This window comes from Glandiceps talaboti, chromosome 15 (genome assembly GCF_964340395.1).
Source record: "Glandiceps talaboti chromosome 15, keGlaTala1.1, whole genome shotgun sequence".
NCBI classification, from domain to species: Eukaryota; Metazoa; Hemichordata; class Enteropneusta; family Spengelidae; genus Glandiceps; species Glandiceps talaboti.
In genome coordinates this window covers 18275607-18292813 of record NC_135563.1, presented here as the reverse complement: position 1 = coordinate 18292813, position 17207 = coordinate 18275607, and the positions used below count along the sequence as shown (strand labels likewise).

Here is a 17207-nt window from a genome sequence, read left to right as displayed (position 1 = left end):
CTTCTTTCACATTGATTGAGTAACAAGAGGTTCTTATAACAAATCACTTGTCCTTCAGTGTCTAACTGGATCTGACAGAATGGTCCAAATTTGCTGGAGGTGTTGAGTAAACTGGAGGTGTGGAAAGGTGAGCTTCAATATATGTAAATTTAGGTGTGAAAGTACTTGTCAGTAATGTACATCAAACCATAGACTGTGGAGGGGCCACTCTCTATGATCAAACTGTTCATCTTTTTTTCACACACACTTCCAGTTTACTCTACACCCCAAGCAAATTTGGATCATTCTGTCAGATCCAGTTAGACACTAAAGAAGGACAAGTGATTTGTTCTAAACATGTCTGTTTCTCAATCAAAAGTGGAAGAGAACTTGTATGAATCTTACAGTGCTTCCATGGTGAACATACATAGTATTACTATTCCTTTTTTCCAATATTGAACATTTCAACTCCCAGAATAAAAAATTTATATACACAAAGACAAAATCCTCATCAAGATATCGTCAATGTATTTATTTACACATAATTTTACAGATTGAAATCTGGAAATATTTCCAGTTCAGTCACTAAAAACCACAGGAATGAAATATTTAGAATTAATCCACATGTTCATGACTGTAAGAAATGTTGTGTTGTTCCGCCCTCATTAGTCTTCTCTTCATACCAATGTACGAGGGTGCCCCAACATGAAATATCTTGCAGACTACCGGGTAATTCATGCAATACTCTGTTACGATAATATCTGTTTATTCATTCTTGCAAGTGTGATTAATAAATCAAATTTATAAAAGTTTTATTTAGTTAGATTTAAGTCGCATTTCACTCTTAAAACAAATTAAAAACATAAGTAATTGCAAATGGACGGAATAATAATATTTGGTTCTTTGTACAACTTGAAGTGGACGGTATTTGATATGACTGGCTCTTAGGACTTTTTGTAGTGTAAAAATAAATGTAGCTAATAGTATGTCATAACTTTGAAGAATCTATTTTCACTTTGAAGCTTTTGTTGGTGTCTGTCTTCAGGTAAAGTAAAATCTAAGTGTAACCCTTTTGTTTATCTTTTATTACAAAAAGAAATATCTCAGCTGGATAGGTAACCATGCTTTCAAGTGAAAATAAAATTCCCAAAGCTATGATATTTTGTAGCATTCTAACTTTGAAGACATGCATGTAATCTTCATCTTGTTATACACAACATTTATATGTTGTATAGATATGCTTCTGAAGTGTAAGAAGCAAGGAAAGGCTTTCATGGATAAAACACACAACTTCGCCATAAATGAAATAAACTTAGCAAAGTACATTTAAATGTCATGGTTGACTTGATGCAAACTCAGGCAAATATGCGGCATATTATATGTATGGGTCTTTTCTTATCTTGCGATGTGAATATTGTGCAAAACCTGCCAAAGACAGAATTAATTTATTCTGTATTTTATCAATTTCATTATATATCATTAACTCTCACTATGGCTTGGTTTTATCATTGCGAGATGTTTCGAAAACAAATAGTGAACAAAACATCACTTTATATAAAGTACAAGGTTAATATATCTTTTCATTGCCAACCCAATGAGGAAGGTTGTGTAGATTTGATCTACATAGAATGGGAATAAGGCTCATTCTCCTTGGTAAACGCAAAAATACACCAAAGTAGTAAATGCTAAGTTTGGCAAGAAAATACTCGTAGTAGAAAGATCAGAGATTGTCCTATCTTTTCAAGGTTTTACAAACCTGCCATGAAGTGAAAAAATGTGGTTATTTTCACAACTCCTTTCCTTCAAATCACTACCTTAGAGAAGAACTCCAATAAAATCTGAAGTAAATTTGGTTTGATTTAATCACTTAAATAAGAGCTTAAAAGTCCCCCAGTAGCTGTAACGTTTTTTGCTATTTTTATAATACTGTCAAAAATTCACCAAACCTTCAGCTGAAACATTTTAATGGAATGATTAGTGGAATCATCTGTCCTGCTTGCTATGGCACTCAGTAGCCTTGCTTGATGTCCATTTGTAAACATCAAGTCATGAACGAGGTACAGATCATTTACTAGTCTGTCAACAACTTTGTTGGATACTAATAAGGTTTGATCATACATGCTTCAGTCATTCTCACAAACCACAGTTGATATATCTTCTGCAATACTGAGATATTAAGGACGGTGCTGTAAAAGAGGCTGTGGTTTATGAAGATAGCTTCAGTAAGTCTAACAACATAAATACCCAGTTATTACAAAATCAGAACAAAAATAGTTGTAGTTACAGCTACTGAGTTTCAATAATGAATAAATTGCAGATTGTAGGAAATTAGTAAATGTTCACACAGTGCTTTATATATTTACATCTGGAAGATGGCAAAGTATTTATATCCATAATATACAAATTAATCCGACACATTCCGCAATAAATATATTTTTTTTCTCCAAAAACAAAGGCACTCATATTTTTAATAATAGCACACCTTCAAACAACAATACAAACTGCTATATACATCATTAAGGCACCTTAAGTTCAGTAAAAATTCCAAAAATGTTTACCATAAAGGCATGCTTAGGCCTTTAAACTTTTATACTAGGTATTACTTCATGTATCCTTAGTTCATTCAAAATTTACACATTAAGACATAAGGCATCCTTAGGTCGATGAACAATTACAATATCTCAATCCTTGAAAGTAAATGTTAAGTTGGTACAATGCACTTTTTGAAAATATGCAATGTGAACATGTCTTTTGTCTTTTTAGGATGGTGGGAAAAACAGTGAATATGTCACAAATATGGGAAGTTTAAGTCCTTCCAGTGTCAGAATTTCACTTCTACTTGTCTTGCTTCCAAGACCAAATCTTTTACCGAGTACACCTGTGGAGAAACTATAAACTTGGCCTTTGATGATACATTGAACTCGGATGCTGTATCGCACTTCACGGTCTTGTCGCAAGGAGAAAGTTTGACGTTCACATGCCCTGAATGACAACGTTGGGTCATTTGGTTTCAGTCTCTGTAATAAAGAAAAACCAAAGAAACATCACAATAATGAAGACTGTAAACATAAATTAATATTCAATATTGACTGTAGACGACACAACAGTGGTGATAAAGTCACTCAGAATAATTTTGTACCTGGATTTTTGTATCACCATGAATTTCTCAATCAACCACTTGGGGGCGCTAGACTGATGTACTATGTGTCACAATATGAAAATGGTGAATTTCTCAGATGGCCATTAGATGGCACCAGACAACCATACTTGGTTTTCATAATCATGTTCCTGTAAGTTTAACATATGTATGTTTTCCTACCTGCATATAAAACTGGTAGGTGCTCTGTCCATTGCCAACTCTTGAAGCCTTCAACTCAAAGTGAAATCCATGCAATGAAAAGATATCAGCATGATACTGAGGTTCCTGTGACAAAAATTGTAAAAAGAATTTTGTAAGGTTTTGGCAAATTTACATTTCTGAAGCTCAAATTCATGAATTCAATTATACATGCATTGTGTTACATGAAACATATTTGTATGACCGCTGGGTCACAAGTACTACATGACTTAGGAACTTAGATGTTTGCCTACACACCATCATTCAGTAGTGTAATCTAAAACATAAAACTGGGTAGAGATATAGTCAAATCTATTCTGGTCATGGTCAAAATATATTATCAGTACTTGTGACACAATGTTACAGAGAATGATAATACCAATTTATGAAAGAGTGAACACTGAAAGGATTCATTATTGTGTATCTTTAAATCACTTGTTACAAATGACTTAGTCTAGAGGCTATCTGTGGCTTCGAATCTCAAAATCTCTCTTCACCCTGTCTTGCTCAATGAGAAATCATGAACCAAAGTGATCATGCAAATGAGTAAACCCCACCTGTTTTAATGATGTACACAGTGTATAAGTAGCGCCCTGATATGACAAATTTGCCATATCTGGATATTACATAACTACCAACAATAAAGACCAACTTATCATTGGGCAGAATTCTGTCATTGATTTGACTATGTGGGTGACTTCATTTGAATTTGAAATTTTATCTTTGGACATCATTGAGCTAGACATGAGAAGAGATTTGAAGCCATGGATAGCATCTAGACTACAAATGACTTGTCATGTTCAGTGAATAATTAGCAGCACTGACTACCAACGAGAACAAATTTTTAGTCTATGAAGAGTGGAACTTTTTTAACTTTTCAAATAAAAATATGAAATGTTTACCTGATCAATAATGAATCCAGTTCTGATAGCATCTTGGTCAAAACTCATCATGGATGGTAGATCACCACCTCCTTGTAGCTGCAATCAATTAGTACAGTTGAATACAGTTATTAATTTTATTTTATTTATTTTCCTATCAATGTCATAAGGTAGCCACTTACAGATAAGTAAAAAAATTCACAGTACATTGGAAATACTACAACAACAACAACAACAACAACAACAACAACAACAACAACAACAAACACCATGGTTACACAAAAATACACTAAAAGCACTATTGAATAAAACAGTTGCAAATTTATATATTACATAATCAATAACATAGTCCTAAACCCTTTAAAAACAAATAAAAAAGACTTACTGCCTGGTAATGCAAATTGAGTGTTTTCAACACCCAGGCTTGTGGCACGACATTCATTTTCAACATATCTTCCAGCTGCTTAGCTGCAAAGAAGCAAAAATAGACATATTTAAAATTAAACTATTGTCCAAATTAAAAGTACAGTATTTCTAACCATACATTGTGATATCGACCTATTAATTGTAGTACATATATCCGGCTTCCAGGCCTGGTGTTACCTACAAGATGCTTACAAAACTGTGGGACTACTCTCAATAATATCCCGACTCTATGAGTAGCAATACTTTATGTTTAACATATTCATATTACAAAAATTGCTCAAATTAGACAACTTCAACAGGACTGAGGAGTCATTATTTGATATTGGAAGTAATAAGTTGTAAAAACATTCCCAGAAATATAAGTTAAACCAGATGTTTTGTGCTATCAACACATCATTATGGAGTCAAGAAGATTACAAATAAAGAGAACAAAAGAAGACAGACAAGACAAGACAAGACAAGACAAGATAACTTACTATCTAAGACACCATGGAGTCTCATTGACATAAACAATCCAGCATACATCTGTCCTTCTTCTCTTTCAATATATGAGCTGCTTCTTGGCAAACTATAAAATGAATAAATTAAATTATGTTACAACAGCTTTCATTCTAATTTCTTATTTTCGGACACGCAGGGGTTAAAATGTTTTTGTCAAAACCTACTAGACCAGGGCTAGTGACAAATGAGATCCACTAGTCCTGATTAAGACAATGCTAGTCATGTTTGATCTTGTATAATTAATGTAGCATAGGGTTTTTTTGTCGTGTCTATAAAAAAAATGTAATGCAACTTACATAAAAAACTTTTATTCATCTTTGACTCAGAGATCAGGAAAACCAAACAAATACATAATAAAAATCCTTTTTTGACCTACCTGTTGAAGTAAGTTAGCACTGTACTCATAGATGGCATCAATTGAATGTGTGGATGGTTTTGCAGGAAGATCCAATAACACAACACTTTGTATAAAGAATTCTCATTGAAGGTGAAAAGTCTGTAGAAAGGAACAAAGACAAAGTTAATATTTCAATTTCATAATTTTCATTGAAGGTGAAAAGTCTGTAGAAAGTGTTGGGAGAGCCATGAAATGTAACAAATAAAACTTGCAGTTCTGTTTGAAAAATTTCCACAAGTAGGTACTTTTATCCAATGAATATATTGGCTTTGCTTTGTCTTTTAGAGGGTGCATTTAATGATAAGTGTATATTTCAATTTGTGTGTTGTCATTTCTTGAAATTGATTGACAAACATCCACATGTTAGGGATATCAATCTACAGTAACGTCTGATTTGTTTACAATTTTCAAAAAGCATGGTACAGCTCATTACAAGTCACCTTTCACTGGCTTTTTTTCATACACCCATGCAGAAAGCAATAAGAAACTGCATATGCTATAGCTACACTTTAAGAGCAAGATTGAATGAAAACAGTTTCTTGCAACATTTTCTCTAAATGAAATCAACTAACGTACCATCATGTAGACATCAAATGTGGACATCAGATCATTGATGTCCACACATTTGCATCTAATTTCAGTACATTTAAATAGTTTATTTTATAACAGACAAAATATAGCAAGAAATTGTTTGTTATTGATTTCTGGATGGTTGTATCAAACAACGCCAATGAACATTAACTTGAAGCGGGCTGCATTAAACATAGTCTGTGTTGAAATGACCTTACCTATTAGACTTGATAACTTTCTGTAGTAATTCTAAAGGCAATTCCCTCAGCTGAATTTGGACTGAGAGCTGAAAAAAAAGAAAATGCAATTGATAACTTGAAGTGTAAACTTGCATTGCATAAATGAAATTATATATGAATGAATTTCAAATATTTCATCCCTCTGCAATAACATGCCAATAGGGTTATAGTATTTGTTTATTTACAGGAAATTTTACTTACATTTGGTATAAGATTAAGCTCAAGCCATTTCTCACAAGCATTTGTTACTAAACCAATACCATACTGAAAAGAAGAAAGGTCACTGATTAGTACATATCACATCACAGAGGACGCTGTTCAATAAATTTCACCGACGGACAATGGCCAGCTACATTAATATGTCTAACAAACACAAAGTTGAAATTCTAATCTGTTGTTAGTGACTTTAGTAACTTTACTACAAAAGCCTTACAATACTGTTTACCCTGCACTCTACATATACTAGTATCACTTTTGAACTGTTATTTAAGGTTTAAATCTAAGAAGGAATTTTGCTCCCAAACCTTATGCAACAATCTTGGAGACTTGCGTGTTGCTCGTTAATTGTAGTTGTTTTATAAATGAGTCTAAACTCTATAGAATTGACAAAACTAATAAATTTCAACAGTCTTACCTTTAATGCTGCATTGTGATAAGCACACACTGATTTGGATTTTATAGTCTGCATCATTACTTCTGTACACCTGGAAATGACAAATGAACAATCAATGACACATCAGCCAATGACAAATGACCAATCAATGACAGATGACCAATCAATGACAGATGACCAATTAATGACAGATGACCAATCAAATGCATAAATAACTATAAATACCAATACTATCACAATCTACACAAGATCTTCTTTTCCTGTCCATTCAAACAATAAAATTATATATTTTACACTACTCAAATTTAATGGTTCAAATGATTTGGCCAGGGGAGATTTTGTAAGTTAGACAAAGATTTCAGACGACAAACACACAAGTAAAGTACTTTAAATTCAACGTAAACAATGATTGAAAACTAACCCCAAAAACAAATATTTTCCATTTTACTGCCACTAATTAGGTGAGTTTTAATATAATTAGAAATACAAATCCATAGTAACAAAATGATGTGGTACCTTCTAAGCCTTAATTTGCAGAATCACAGAATACATAGATTTTTTAGGTTTATAAACTGATACATACTATAGAACCAAATGCAGGATAAAAGCAACTTACTTTTTTTCTAAGTCTCTAAATTTGAGGACACTGGCCGCAGCAAGAACTCCAACGACGTCTACATCATCTACATTAATTTCGTCATGGTAAAGATTTCCCAAAGCAATGGCAAAGGCTGTAACAAATCACAGTTGACAGTATTAAAATATTTACACTACCTGCATGCAATAATCAATACTAGAAATGTCTATTTGTATATCCTGTAAGCTACACATCAATACCTCTAATGCAGGTTCTGAGGTTATATTGCTATTCAAATAACATAGAAAAATGTACTACTCTACTAGTCTCTAAATATTTAAATTTCCACATATTTACATTTTATTAACGGAGAGTATTCAAGGTCATACCGTTGTATACTATATGAGAAGGGCAAAAGTATAGCTATTTATTTATATTTTATTTATTCATAACAATACATTTCTAACTCTCACATCTCAAAGAGACTGGTTCACTGTGATATTATTTATAGACAGAACTTTAGTGTAAAATTGTATTTATTATAAATTCAGTATACAAAACAATTCCCGGAGAATTGCCATAGGAACAACTGATGAAAACAGAACTACAAACATAAAACTAACACATTGTTTCCTTGCTCTGGAATTATCTAATGCATGTAGTTCTGAATTCAGAGCATTGAATGATGCAGCTGAATTATATGAGGTAAAAAATCAATGCTCTGCATTGAGAACAGCTACAACATAACTCCATACATGATAATCTCAATAAATCATTAACCATGTACTTATTCACATTCATACATTCCAATCTATGACTATTTCTATTGCATGTCCATACAATATATTCCCAACTTACCATGTTTTGTGACCAGAGGGTCCTTTATTTTCAACTTCAAACGTAGCATATTCTTAGTCCTAGCTTCCATAATATGTACAGGATCATTCAAACCTTTCTTAGAACTTGAAACCGCCATGTCATCTTTAGTTTTCAGTTCTGCAGAATCTACTGTGTTAAGTCTTTGACTGATCTCTTTGTATTCGGCACTATAGAATCCACTTTTGCTGATATAGTGGTCTAGGGTTGCAGCTAGTGGGTCCCTATAATACCGTTCTTCTTTTGGACCGTTTTCAGCTTTCTGCAGTAGTGCTGTCATGGTGGCTGATTTCTGTAGATATGGTTTGTGTAATTCCCAGTTTGTACCCAAACAATTCAATAGCACATCTTTATCAAAAAATAAAAATAAGATAAAATAAATTTGTATTATATTTTTTTTCCATATATTCATTCATTTTCATAATTTTTAAAGTTGAGTGATTTTATTTTCCTCAACAGCTTTTGAGAATGAGAAAAATTCTGTTGCTTTGTATCTTTGACTTGGTATGAAGTGTAATTGTAATTCAAACAAAAATGTGTAAGTTTTAGCAAACATAGCTCCTAGTGGGACTTAAAAAGTTTGGCAAAGTACTACCTAGATTATCAGCATTGCCTGATCTCTCACTGTGTACCTGTTTTGATCCCTCTAGTTGTCTTTAAGCTTAATAAAATTCTTTCTTGTGTTAACTTGTTTCCCCCCCCCCCCTTTTTTTTTGGGGGGGGGGGGTTCATTGGCATTACAACACAGATATAATACAATGCCAACTTTCTATGAAATTTTCCAACAGTATTATGTAATAACAACCTTGTGGTATTCAGATGCAAACTAAAAAATTCCAGTTTCAAAATTTATACATTTGTTTACTTTTAAACCTATACTTGTGGTTATCTTTAGTGGTTATCTTTAATATCAATAACAATCATTTACACACAAGAATGTGCAGGTGAAATCTATCTGTACATATTTTCACACAATAAAAACAACATTCTCATAAACAGGACATACTTGTTGATTTTTACTGAAAGTACATGGAGTATATTGTTGTACCATTGCCACAAAGATTTTTATGATATAAATACATGTACACATAGTCACAAATAAAGTATATATAAGTAACACAAGCTGAGTTTATACAATTATTGTAAACTCTGCATATGTCCATTTATTAAAGTGTAGAGTGTCACTTTAATACAATTTAGACATCAATAAGCAGGACACGTACTTCATAATGAAGTTGTACCTAACTAACCATCCAACACAAAACACATTGTCCAGTGAAGAATACATTTGATCCAGACCAATTTTACCAGCACATAATAGTGCCATCAGTTGATTTTAGAATGGCATTGTGATCTAGCCATGTGTAAGAATTGATGTATTGCTTTACCTGGACCTAAAGGACTTCTATTGTTGACGTCTTTAGAATGGTAGTGAAAGATATCAATGGGTGTTGGAGTTCTTGCTGCGGGAGGCATGTAGGTATTCAATGGCAGTGGACTACAGAGGGAGGAAAAAGTACAGGTTTTTATTTAGTCAGGCAAATCAAGCATGACATTCTCTGGTTTCTTTTTAAAATTGCAAAATAGCATGAAATGCAAGATGGGCAGCCAACTCAAGCCACAGCACAGAAAAAACAACAACTGGTTAGTTGTGAAAAGCAATCACCAAAGTAAAAGAAACTTCAAACTGTAGGGAAAACTCTTAAAATGATGGATTTAATTTGTGTGATTATAAAATATAATTTCATGTCAGATTTTCCAATGTGTCCTCTCAGCAATCTGAACACAATTTGATATCATTACATTTCTGAAACATTCCTTGTTTTCTTTTTATTTGGTGCACAAATAAATAAATAAATAAATAAATAATAAATAATAATAAATGGTATCAACTGTGAACATATATGCACTGACTCTCTTCATTTAACTTAAACTCCCCTGAACTAAACTTTTGGTTTGCTTTTAAAAACAATCAGTGTCTCCCAAATACATTTTGAACATGGTATCAATTCATTATGACAAACTTAATGTGATGTCCCTAAATAATTACAAGATTGTATATATCTCTAACTTCTTAGACATCAGTCTATTATGAACTGTATGGACTCATCCATTGCCATTGGCTGAACTAATGTGTCTTTATATGAACAACATTCACTTTCTTTTATAACAAATAAAATTTGGATCGTTATTAGACAGATAAAGGACATATCAAGCTAAGCTAGTAATCAACCCATTAATCTCAAACTCAAACTCAAAAATCTAGACACATTAAATTTTAATCAGACACTTGCTGATTGAAATCTGTCTCAGCTATTTGTAAAAGATTGCCATATTTCAATAGCGTTTGTTGTTCAGACAGGTCAGACACCTAATGTCAGTATAAAACAGAACACAGAGAAATTACAGTAAAAAGAATTTGATCCTCGCCAAGATCAGATTAAAAAATTTACCACACTGATTATGTCACTGTAGCTAACTTAAATGACATTCTACAATTTAAAAAACAATTTATATCCACTTTTTGTTGCTGGAGGACACATTGTACTAGTATTGAGGTGTAAAAAAATCAATCACGTCACAAATCTCATTTCATCACAAACGATGGTACAAGTGTTTACAAGACTTACACAATATCAGGATTAAAAAGAAGAAAGTTAGATTTTTGTTAGTATTTGAACATAATTTTAATCAGTCCAAAACACAAAGATACATGTTAGACTCCATTATGTTAGAGAATTATTTTGAAGAAAATCGCAACACACGTAAACACTGTACCTCAGTTTCCTACTCAAGATAGTCAAGTGAAAAAAGATAATGGAAGAGACACTTCAATACATTTTATTCATATAACAAAAGTACTTTTATTTTCTATTTTTCTCTTCCCCTTGTATATGTACTTTGGACTTAATTATGCTACTTTTATTTATTTTTCAATCACATATCAGATAAGACAGTTGCAAGTTTGAAGTATTCATGACAGCAAAGCTGAAGAAAGCTTATCATCCAAAGAAGTAAAAATATTGAACAGGTAAACCATGCAACAGCTGATATATATTGGTAAAACATTAGGATATACTTGCATAGTATGTGTTAGAATAGTGTTAAGCGAATAAATGTTTATCTACATGAAGTGTTTTTGTGTCAAGAGACTTTCTGTAGTTATTTGCTCATAGGTTTCAACATGTCGCTATGTGAGGGTGTTTACCAGACTGTCCATAGCAACAGGATCAAACAAATCACCATGTTTATGTTAATGGTGGGTAAAATCAAAAAGGAGGTCCTGACGATTTCAGGTTCCTTTGACACGTTCCTTACCACCATCAAATTTACAGTACTGTACATTGTATAAGATATGGGAATCTCTACAAAATACATTGGTAGGTCTTATTGTAACCAAACAAGTTCATGAGTTCATTATCATTATTATTATGGGCAGCTTTATCTTGGTACTATGGTAACAGATGAATCTCGTAATGTGGTAAAATGACAGCTTTAATCAACTTACAAGTTATGACTAATGTTAGCTTCATTCTAAAATGATATTATTGGCACTGTACCTTGGAAGCCTCCTGGATCGTCCAGGAGTTGAGGCAGAATGTTGTGATGGTGGGGGTGTTTTGGGTTGTGACTCTCGTATCCACTCTTGATCACTGACTGGTCTGGTATGACCCTCTGTGGACTGGAACTCATATGACTTCGTTGCATCATGATTGACAGTGGTGACTGGGTATTCCGCTGAAAATAAAACAATCAATTGGTCATTCAGCTAACTTTTTTTTAAATCTTATTTTGTCTTAAATATACAATGACATTGTTGGGTTTTTTTCGATGGGTGTGGCGGCACAAGCGAGAAAGACATAGAACAAGTACAGTAAGCCGAACAACACTTGATTACTGTAACACTAGAATACCGTAAATTAGAGTAGCATATGTAGAATCTAATGTGATGATAGCCACTATGGGTTTTCTCATTCAAAGCTTGGAGAAGTGTGAATGAGGGAAACCATGGTTGATCTCATCTACAGTAGTTTATGCCTATAATCTAGTTAAGTTACTCTTTAAATATATTAAATATTGTGGCACCTTTTGATGGTAATAAGTTAGATTTTTATGATCTTGTGTGGATAATATGTTGATGTACATGTAGCCAACAACATGGTCTCTAGAAGTCAACCTAACATTCGCTCATAGAACTGGCTAGCAAGTGACTCCTAAACACTAAGTTGTGGGCTTAATAGTGTAGATACATGAAATGAGAAAGATAAAATGACCTTTCACCTTTACTGACTCTTGCATAGAAATTAATTACACATCTTAAATGTTTTTGATAAAAGAAAGAATTTATTGCCGGAACTGTAAAATATAGTCATGTTCTACACTGCACATACTAGCATAGAATACCACCAACAAAGCATTTTACAGTTGTATACATGTATGCTTAATTGTTTTGTGTTAAGTTGTTTTTTGAGCAAATGGCTTGCTAGTCTGTAAGAAATTAATTACACATCTACACAGCATGTCATGCCACCCTACCGTCCACGCCCCTGGCAGTTACCTAGTGATTTTGCCAAAAGATATAACTTGGTACAAGCCTGTACCAATAGATTGACACTTTAATATTCTCTTTTACTATGATTGGGCCTGCCATATAAAAAGTTACTGAGCATTTGTTAGGGAAATAAGGAAATATAAATAAATAGAAAGGTAAAAACATAATAAATAAATAAATAAATATCTAAATAAATAAATAAATAAATAAAAATTAATGAAATGGCATGCAACAAACTGCCCCTACTCCCTACCCCAACTGCAGGTGCAATCAGGGATTCTTAAACTACATCAAAATGAAATAAATGCAGTTTAACTACAGGCATATGACTTGGTGGCAGACAGATGGACAGGCAGGCAGGCAGGCAAGCAGGTAGGCAGGTAGGCAGGCAGGCAGGCAGGCAGGCAGGCAGACAGACAGACAGACAGACAGACAGTCAGACAGACAGACAGCCAAGAATGACAAGACAAATACATATACCTTGTTAAACTTTATCATGGATGTTGACACTTGTGTCAGTGATGATGATGATGGTGATTTCTCTGATGGAACATGAACATGTGTATATCATGCCATGAATGCAAACAAGGTGACAGATACAGTAAAAAACCGTGATTAGTAAATTACAGTATAGGTTAGTTACAATAGACATAATGTACAGAATAATATTAACAGTTATACTAAAATGTTAACCACACTGTAGACAGTCAAAGAATCCTTGTTGAGATTCTTACATATTATTAATTCACTTCTAAGTTCTAGATGTGAGAATAAGACATATTTTGGGAGGTGAAATTATCAGGATTTCCTAACATCCTTATAGAGTAGTGGGTACCAGCTATATAACTTTGTAATTTCTCAAAACAAAGGAAAGTAATTCCCCCATTATTCACTGTTCAAATTTTGTTGTAAATTTGTCTGACTGATTATTTTGTAAGGTATGTAGTATGGTCAGTCAACATGTGATCACTTATACCATGCATATAATAATAGAAAATAATTAATATAGTACCTTTTTTATCATTAATATATTTACACTTTATAATATCACCATAGAAAGTACAGGCAATGTTCTACCTAGATCTAGTACTATCTGTGACATTGGATCTCAAGAAGGGATGATTCGATACCAAGGATAGATCTAGACTATGTTCTACCTTCATTACCTGTGGAAATATATGAATACTAAATCTACAAGAGTTCATGCAATGTTTATGACATGAGGAAGAGTGTTTACAATGTACATTCACTGATCTATCTGGTCTGTTTTACATTGTCATGACAACAAGATAAGTAATTGTATATATACCTGTTATAATCCTTGTTAGAGTAGAATTGAATGGTGCTTGTAGAGATTTCAACGCCTGTGATGAACCAAGTAGATCCCCACCCAGAGACTCCGGAAGACGCCATCTGTTTGTATCCCCCACCTGGATACGAACACGGCATCTTGGTGAAACTGGAAACTGTAAAATAAAATGGTGTCAACAGTATTAACAATGAATCACAAACATCTGTTCCAATCTGACATTCTATTGGAGACAATATTTAACCAATGTTTCGTTTTATACACATCTTTTTTTTTATCATTCAAGTAGGAATTTGTTCGGTAAATAAATCAATACATGTTTTGGTTGATAAGTCTTTTGATCTGAAATGGCTGATAAAGTCATACTTGATCTATATGTATGCCTGTGTTGTCATTTCTGTGTTGACTGTTTGACCTCTTAAGATCAGTGATTTATTGACAGCCAAACAACATAACATTGTAGTTAGTTCAAGGGTTGTTTGATGAGGCTGGGGTTTGTTTGCAGTAGACTGACAAGTAAAATAAATACACATTCAGAGTCTAAGCATTCCTATAACAATAGACACTTGGAATATTTGGTATACAATCACCTCTCTATAATAGAAAGGTGTCTTCAACCCCCTCCCCTGAGAATAACTCTTAATTTGTATTTACGCAGGTGTGCTAAGGCTGCAACATTTTTTCGTCCTTGGTTGCAGTGAGCAGACACTCTGAGTTGATACACAAGGTAACAAGAAGTTTGTTTATCCAAAAATATTGATGAAAGAAACTTGTTGATCCAAAAATATAGCTGTGGTTATACCCTAAATTTCTATCTCCCTCTGCATACTTTTGATTTTTTGAAGATATATTTTGTTCGTTATTACTATAATCTTTTATCGCTTCATTTTCCTAATTTTACAACTTCAGACATTTAGAGTATTTAGTATTGGTGTATAAATTTTCAAAACTTACTCTTGGAGGTTGCCTTCCATCTACCACAACACCAGCCAGAGCAGTCATAGGTGCTGTTTGTATTGCCCTATAGAAGGAACACAATAAAATTACATTGTATACATTCAATTCACAAAAGCCAATGTAAATGGCAGTGAGTAGTTGCTTACAGAATTGCTTTACTGGCAGTATAACAATTCAAGGCTGACTATATGGATACATAAATCTCACTTTGCCATTCACAGATTCCCATTTTACTACCACTTATGGCACTATTGTGTTTTTATATCTGTGCTCTGGACTTTTTTCACCACAGGCACTAACATGGTGACTTTTTATACTCATAATATCAGTGCTAGGAGTAAGTTGACTGAAATCAGTAAATATGATATCATATCATGTCTTGCCTTGAGTAAGTTTGCTTTTGAGTACTTTGTACTTGTTTCAAATGTTTTTTATGAAGTTATTAACGGCAAAGCTTCCCTTAGAAATTATCCAAAGTTATCGAATAAAATGCTTTGGGGTAGTACTACTGTAAACTGGAGGATATGTCCGGCACAATTGCATGTTGTCAATAGTGTAAACACTACTCGACCAAAAGAGGCTATAATATAAAGAATCGGTCTGCATTTATGCGACAAAACAATAAGACTAAAGTAGCCTGTGTACTAGGGCACTATAGTAAACTGGGTTCAAAAGAAACATTGTTCTATGATGAGTATACTGTAAGTAGTATAGGCCAACAGTAAATAACATCTGTACCTGGGGGTTTTTACTCATAATTTATTTCTTGAGACACTTTATTGGTTGGTGGTGACATGTTTTCAAGTATTTTCACTGAACTGAGCTGCACATTATATTGGGTGCAGTGGAAAACAATATATCCCCTACCCAACTCAATCATCATGTCAATGGTTACTTCACGTAAAATACAGTAAACAATAAAACATCCATAGTGTTCAAAGTCTGGTTTTAATGAACTCTCCTAACGAGTTTGGACTCCCCAAACGACTGTCATTATCACTAGATCATTGCCAACACAAACATTCACAGTTGATAACAAAACAAATATTTATGGGGCAGTTAGTGCTTATAGAGATTCCAGTCTAGATTAGAAAAAAAATTAAGTTGTGAACGATCGCGGTGAACGATTTGGCGATTGATTCAATATTTCCATATGGGATCATTTTAAATGGTATTACTATTAAACATAGGCTTTAAATTATTTTACAAAAGTAGTTTAGAAAATTTTACTTATTTTGAAGTCGTTGTTGCAACATTTGTGTTGCTAGAATTAGTAGAAATTTTTCGAAAATATTTTTGGGACGATTGGACAAGCAACGTCAGTTGTTAAATTATGGTAAAACTTCCATCAACCATGGCCTGAACAACCAAGGGAACTGTAATACCTTGGTTTAAACGCAGCCAATGAAAAGTATTGTTTAGGTGTTACCAATTTACTGTAGCTTTATATTGTAGGCAAATTTGTTTTGTGAACGACACGCAAACGACAAATATAGATATCGTCTGTGCAATATATGAGTCTGTCGGCAACTTCTGTGTTGAACGTTATGAATATGAGTAGCAACGTGACAGACATATTGCCCAGAATGTAAATTCGCTGAAAATTAAATTTACTCACCTTGGATACGCTGCTGCATGCTTATGCATTTTTGGTGGTAGGGATGGAAGATATGAGGTTGCAAACCTCGGCGCGGGAGAAAAACTCGTGGGTGAAACATCGGCCGCCATGTTCACACTTTGGAAACTCATCACTAGGTAGAACCGATTTGCATAGTAATCTTCCGCCTAGAAATAAACTAGTTCGTTGAAGGAAATCACCTAATATTGTTTTACTATTTCGTATGAAAATGATACTCATCATCAAAATATTCTATTTCATAAATATATCGCCAAAAATAGAATTTAGCCAATTTCTTTTCAAATTTATCACTCCCGTGGAATACTACATTACGTGTGATTCGGTCCAGTTGCTAAGGTAAACTATTTTATTCAT

General features: G+C 33.4%; 1 protein-coding gene across 1 annotated transcript; it reads right to left on the bottom strand.

Moving 5' to 3' along the window:
• Positions 1-2596: 2596 nt before the first annotated feature.
• Positions 2597-16953, bottom strand: LOC144446723 (BTB/POZ domain-containing protein 16-like). Its single transcript, XM_078136543.1, has 16 exons — positions 16833-16953; positions 15212-15278; positions 14258-14414; positions 11957-12134; positions 9785-9894; positions 8379-8744; positions 7560-7674; positions 6965-7034; positions 6532-6594; positions 6310-6377; positions 5501-5620; positions 5100-5191; positions 4583-4665; positions 4219-4296; positions 3299-3403; positions 2597-2996 (listed from the first exon to the last, which is right to left on the bottom strand). The coding sequence occupies exons 1-16, from the start codon at positions 16940-16942 to the stop codon at positions 2739-2741; spliced, it is 2040 nt and encodes a 679-aa protein (XP_077992669.1). The 5' UTR covers positions 16943-16953; the 3' UTR covers positions 2597-2738.
• Positions 16954-17207: the final 254 nt, after the last annotated feature.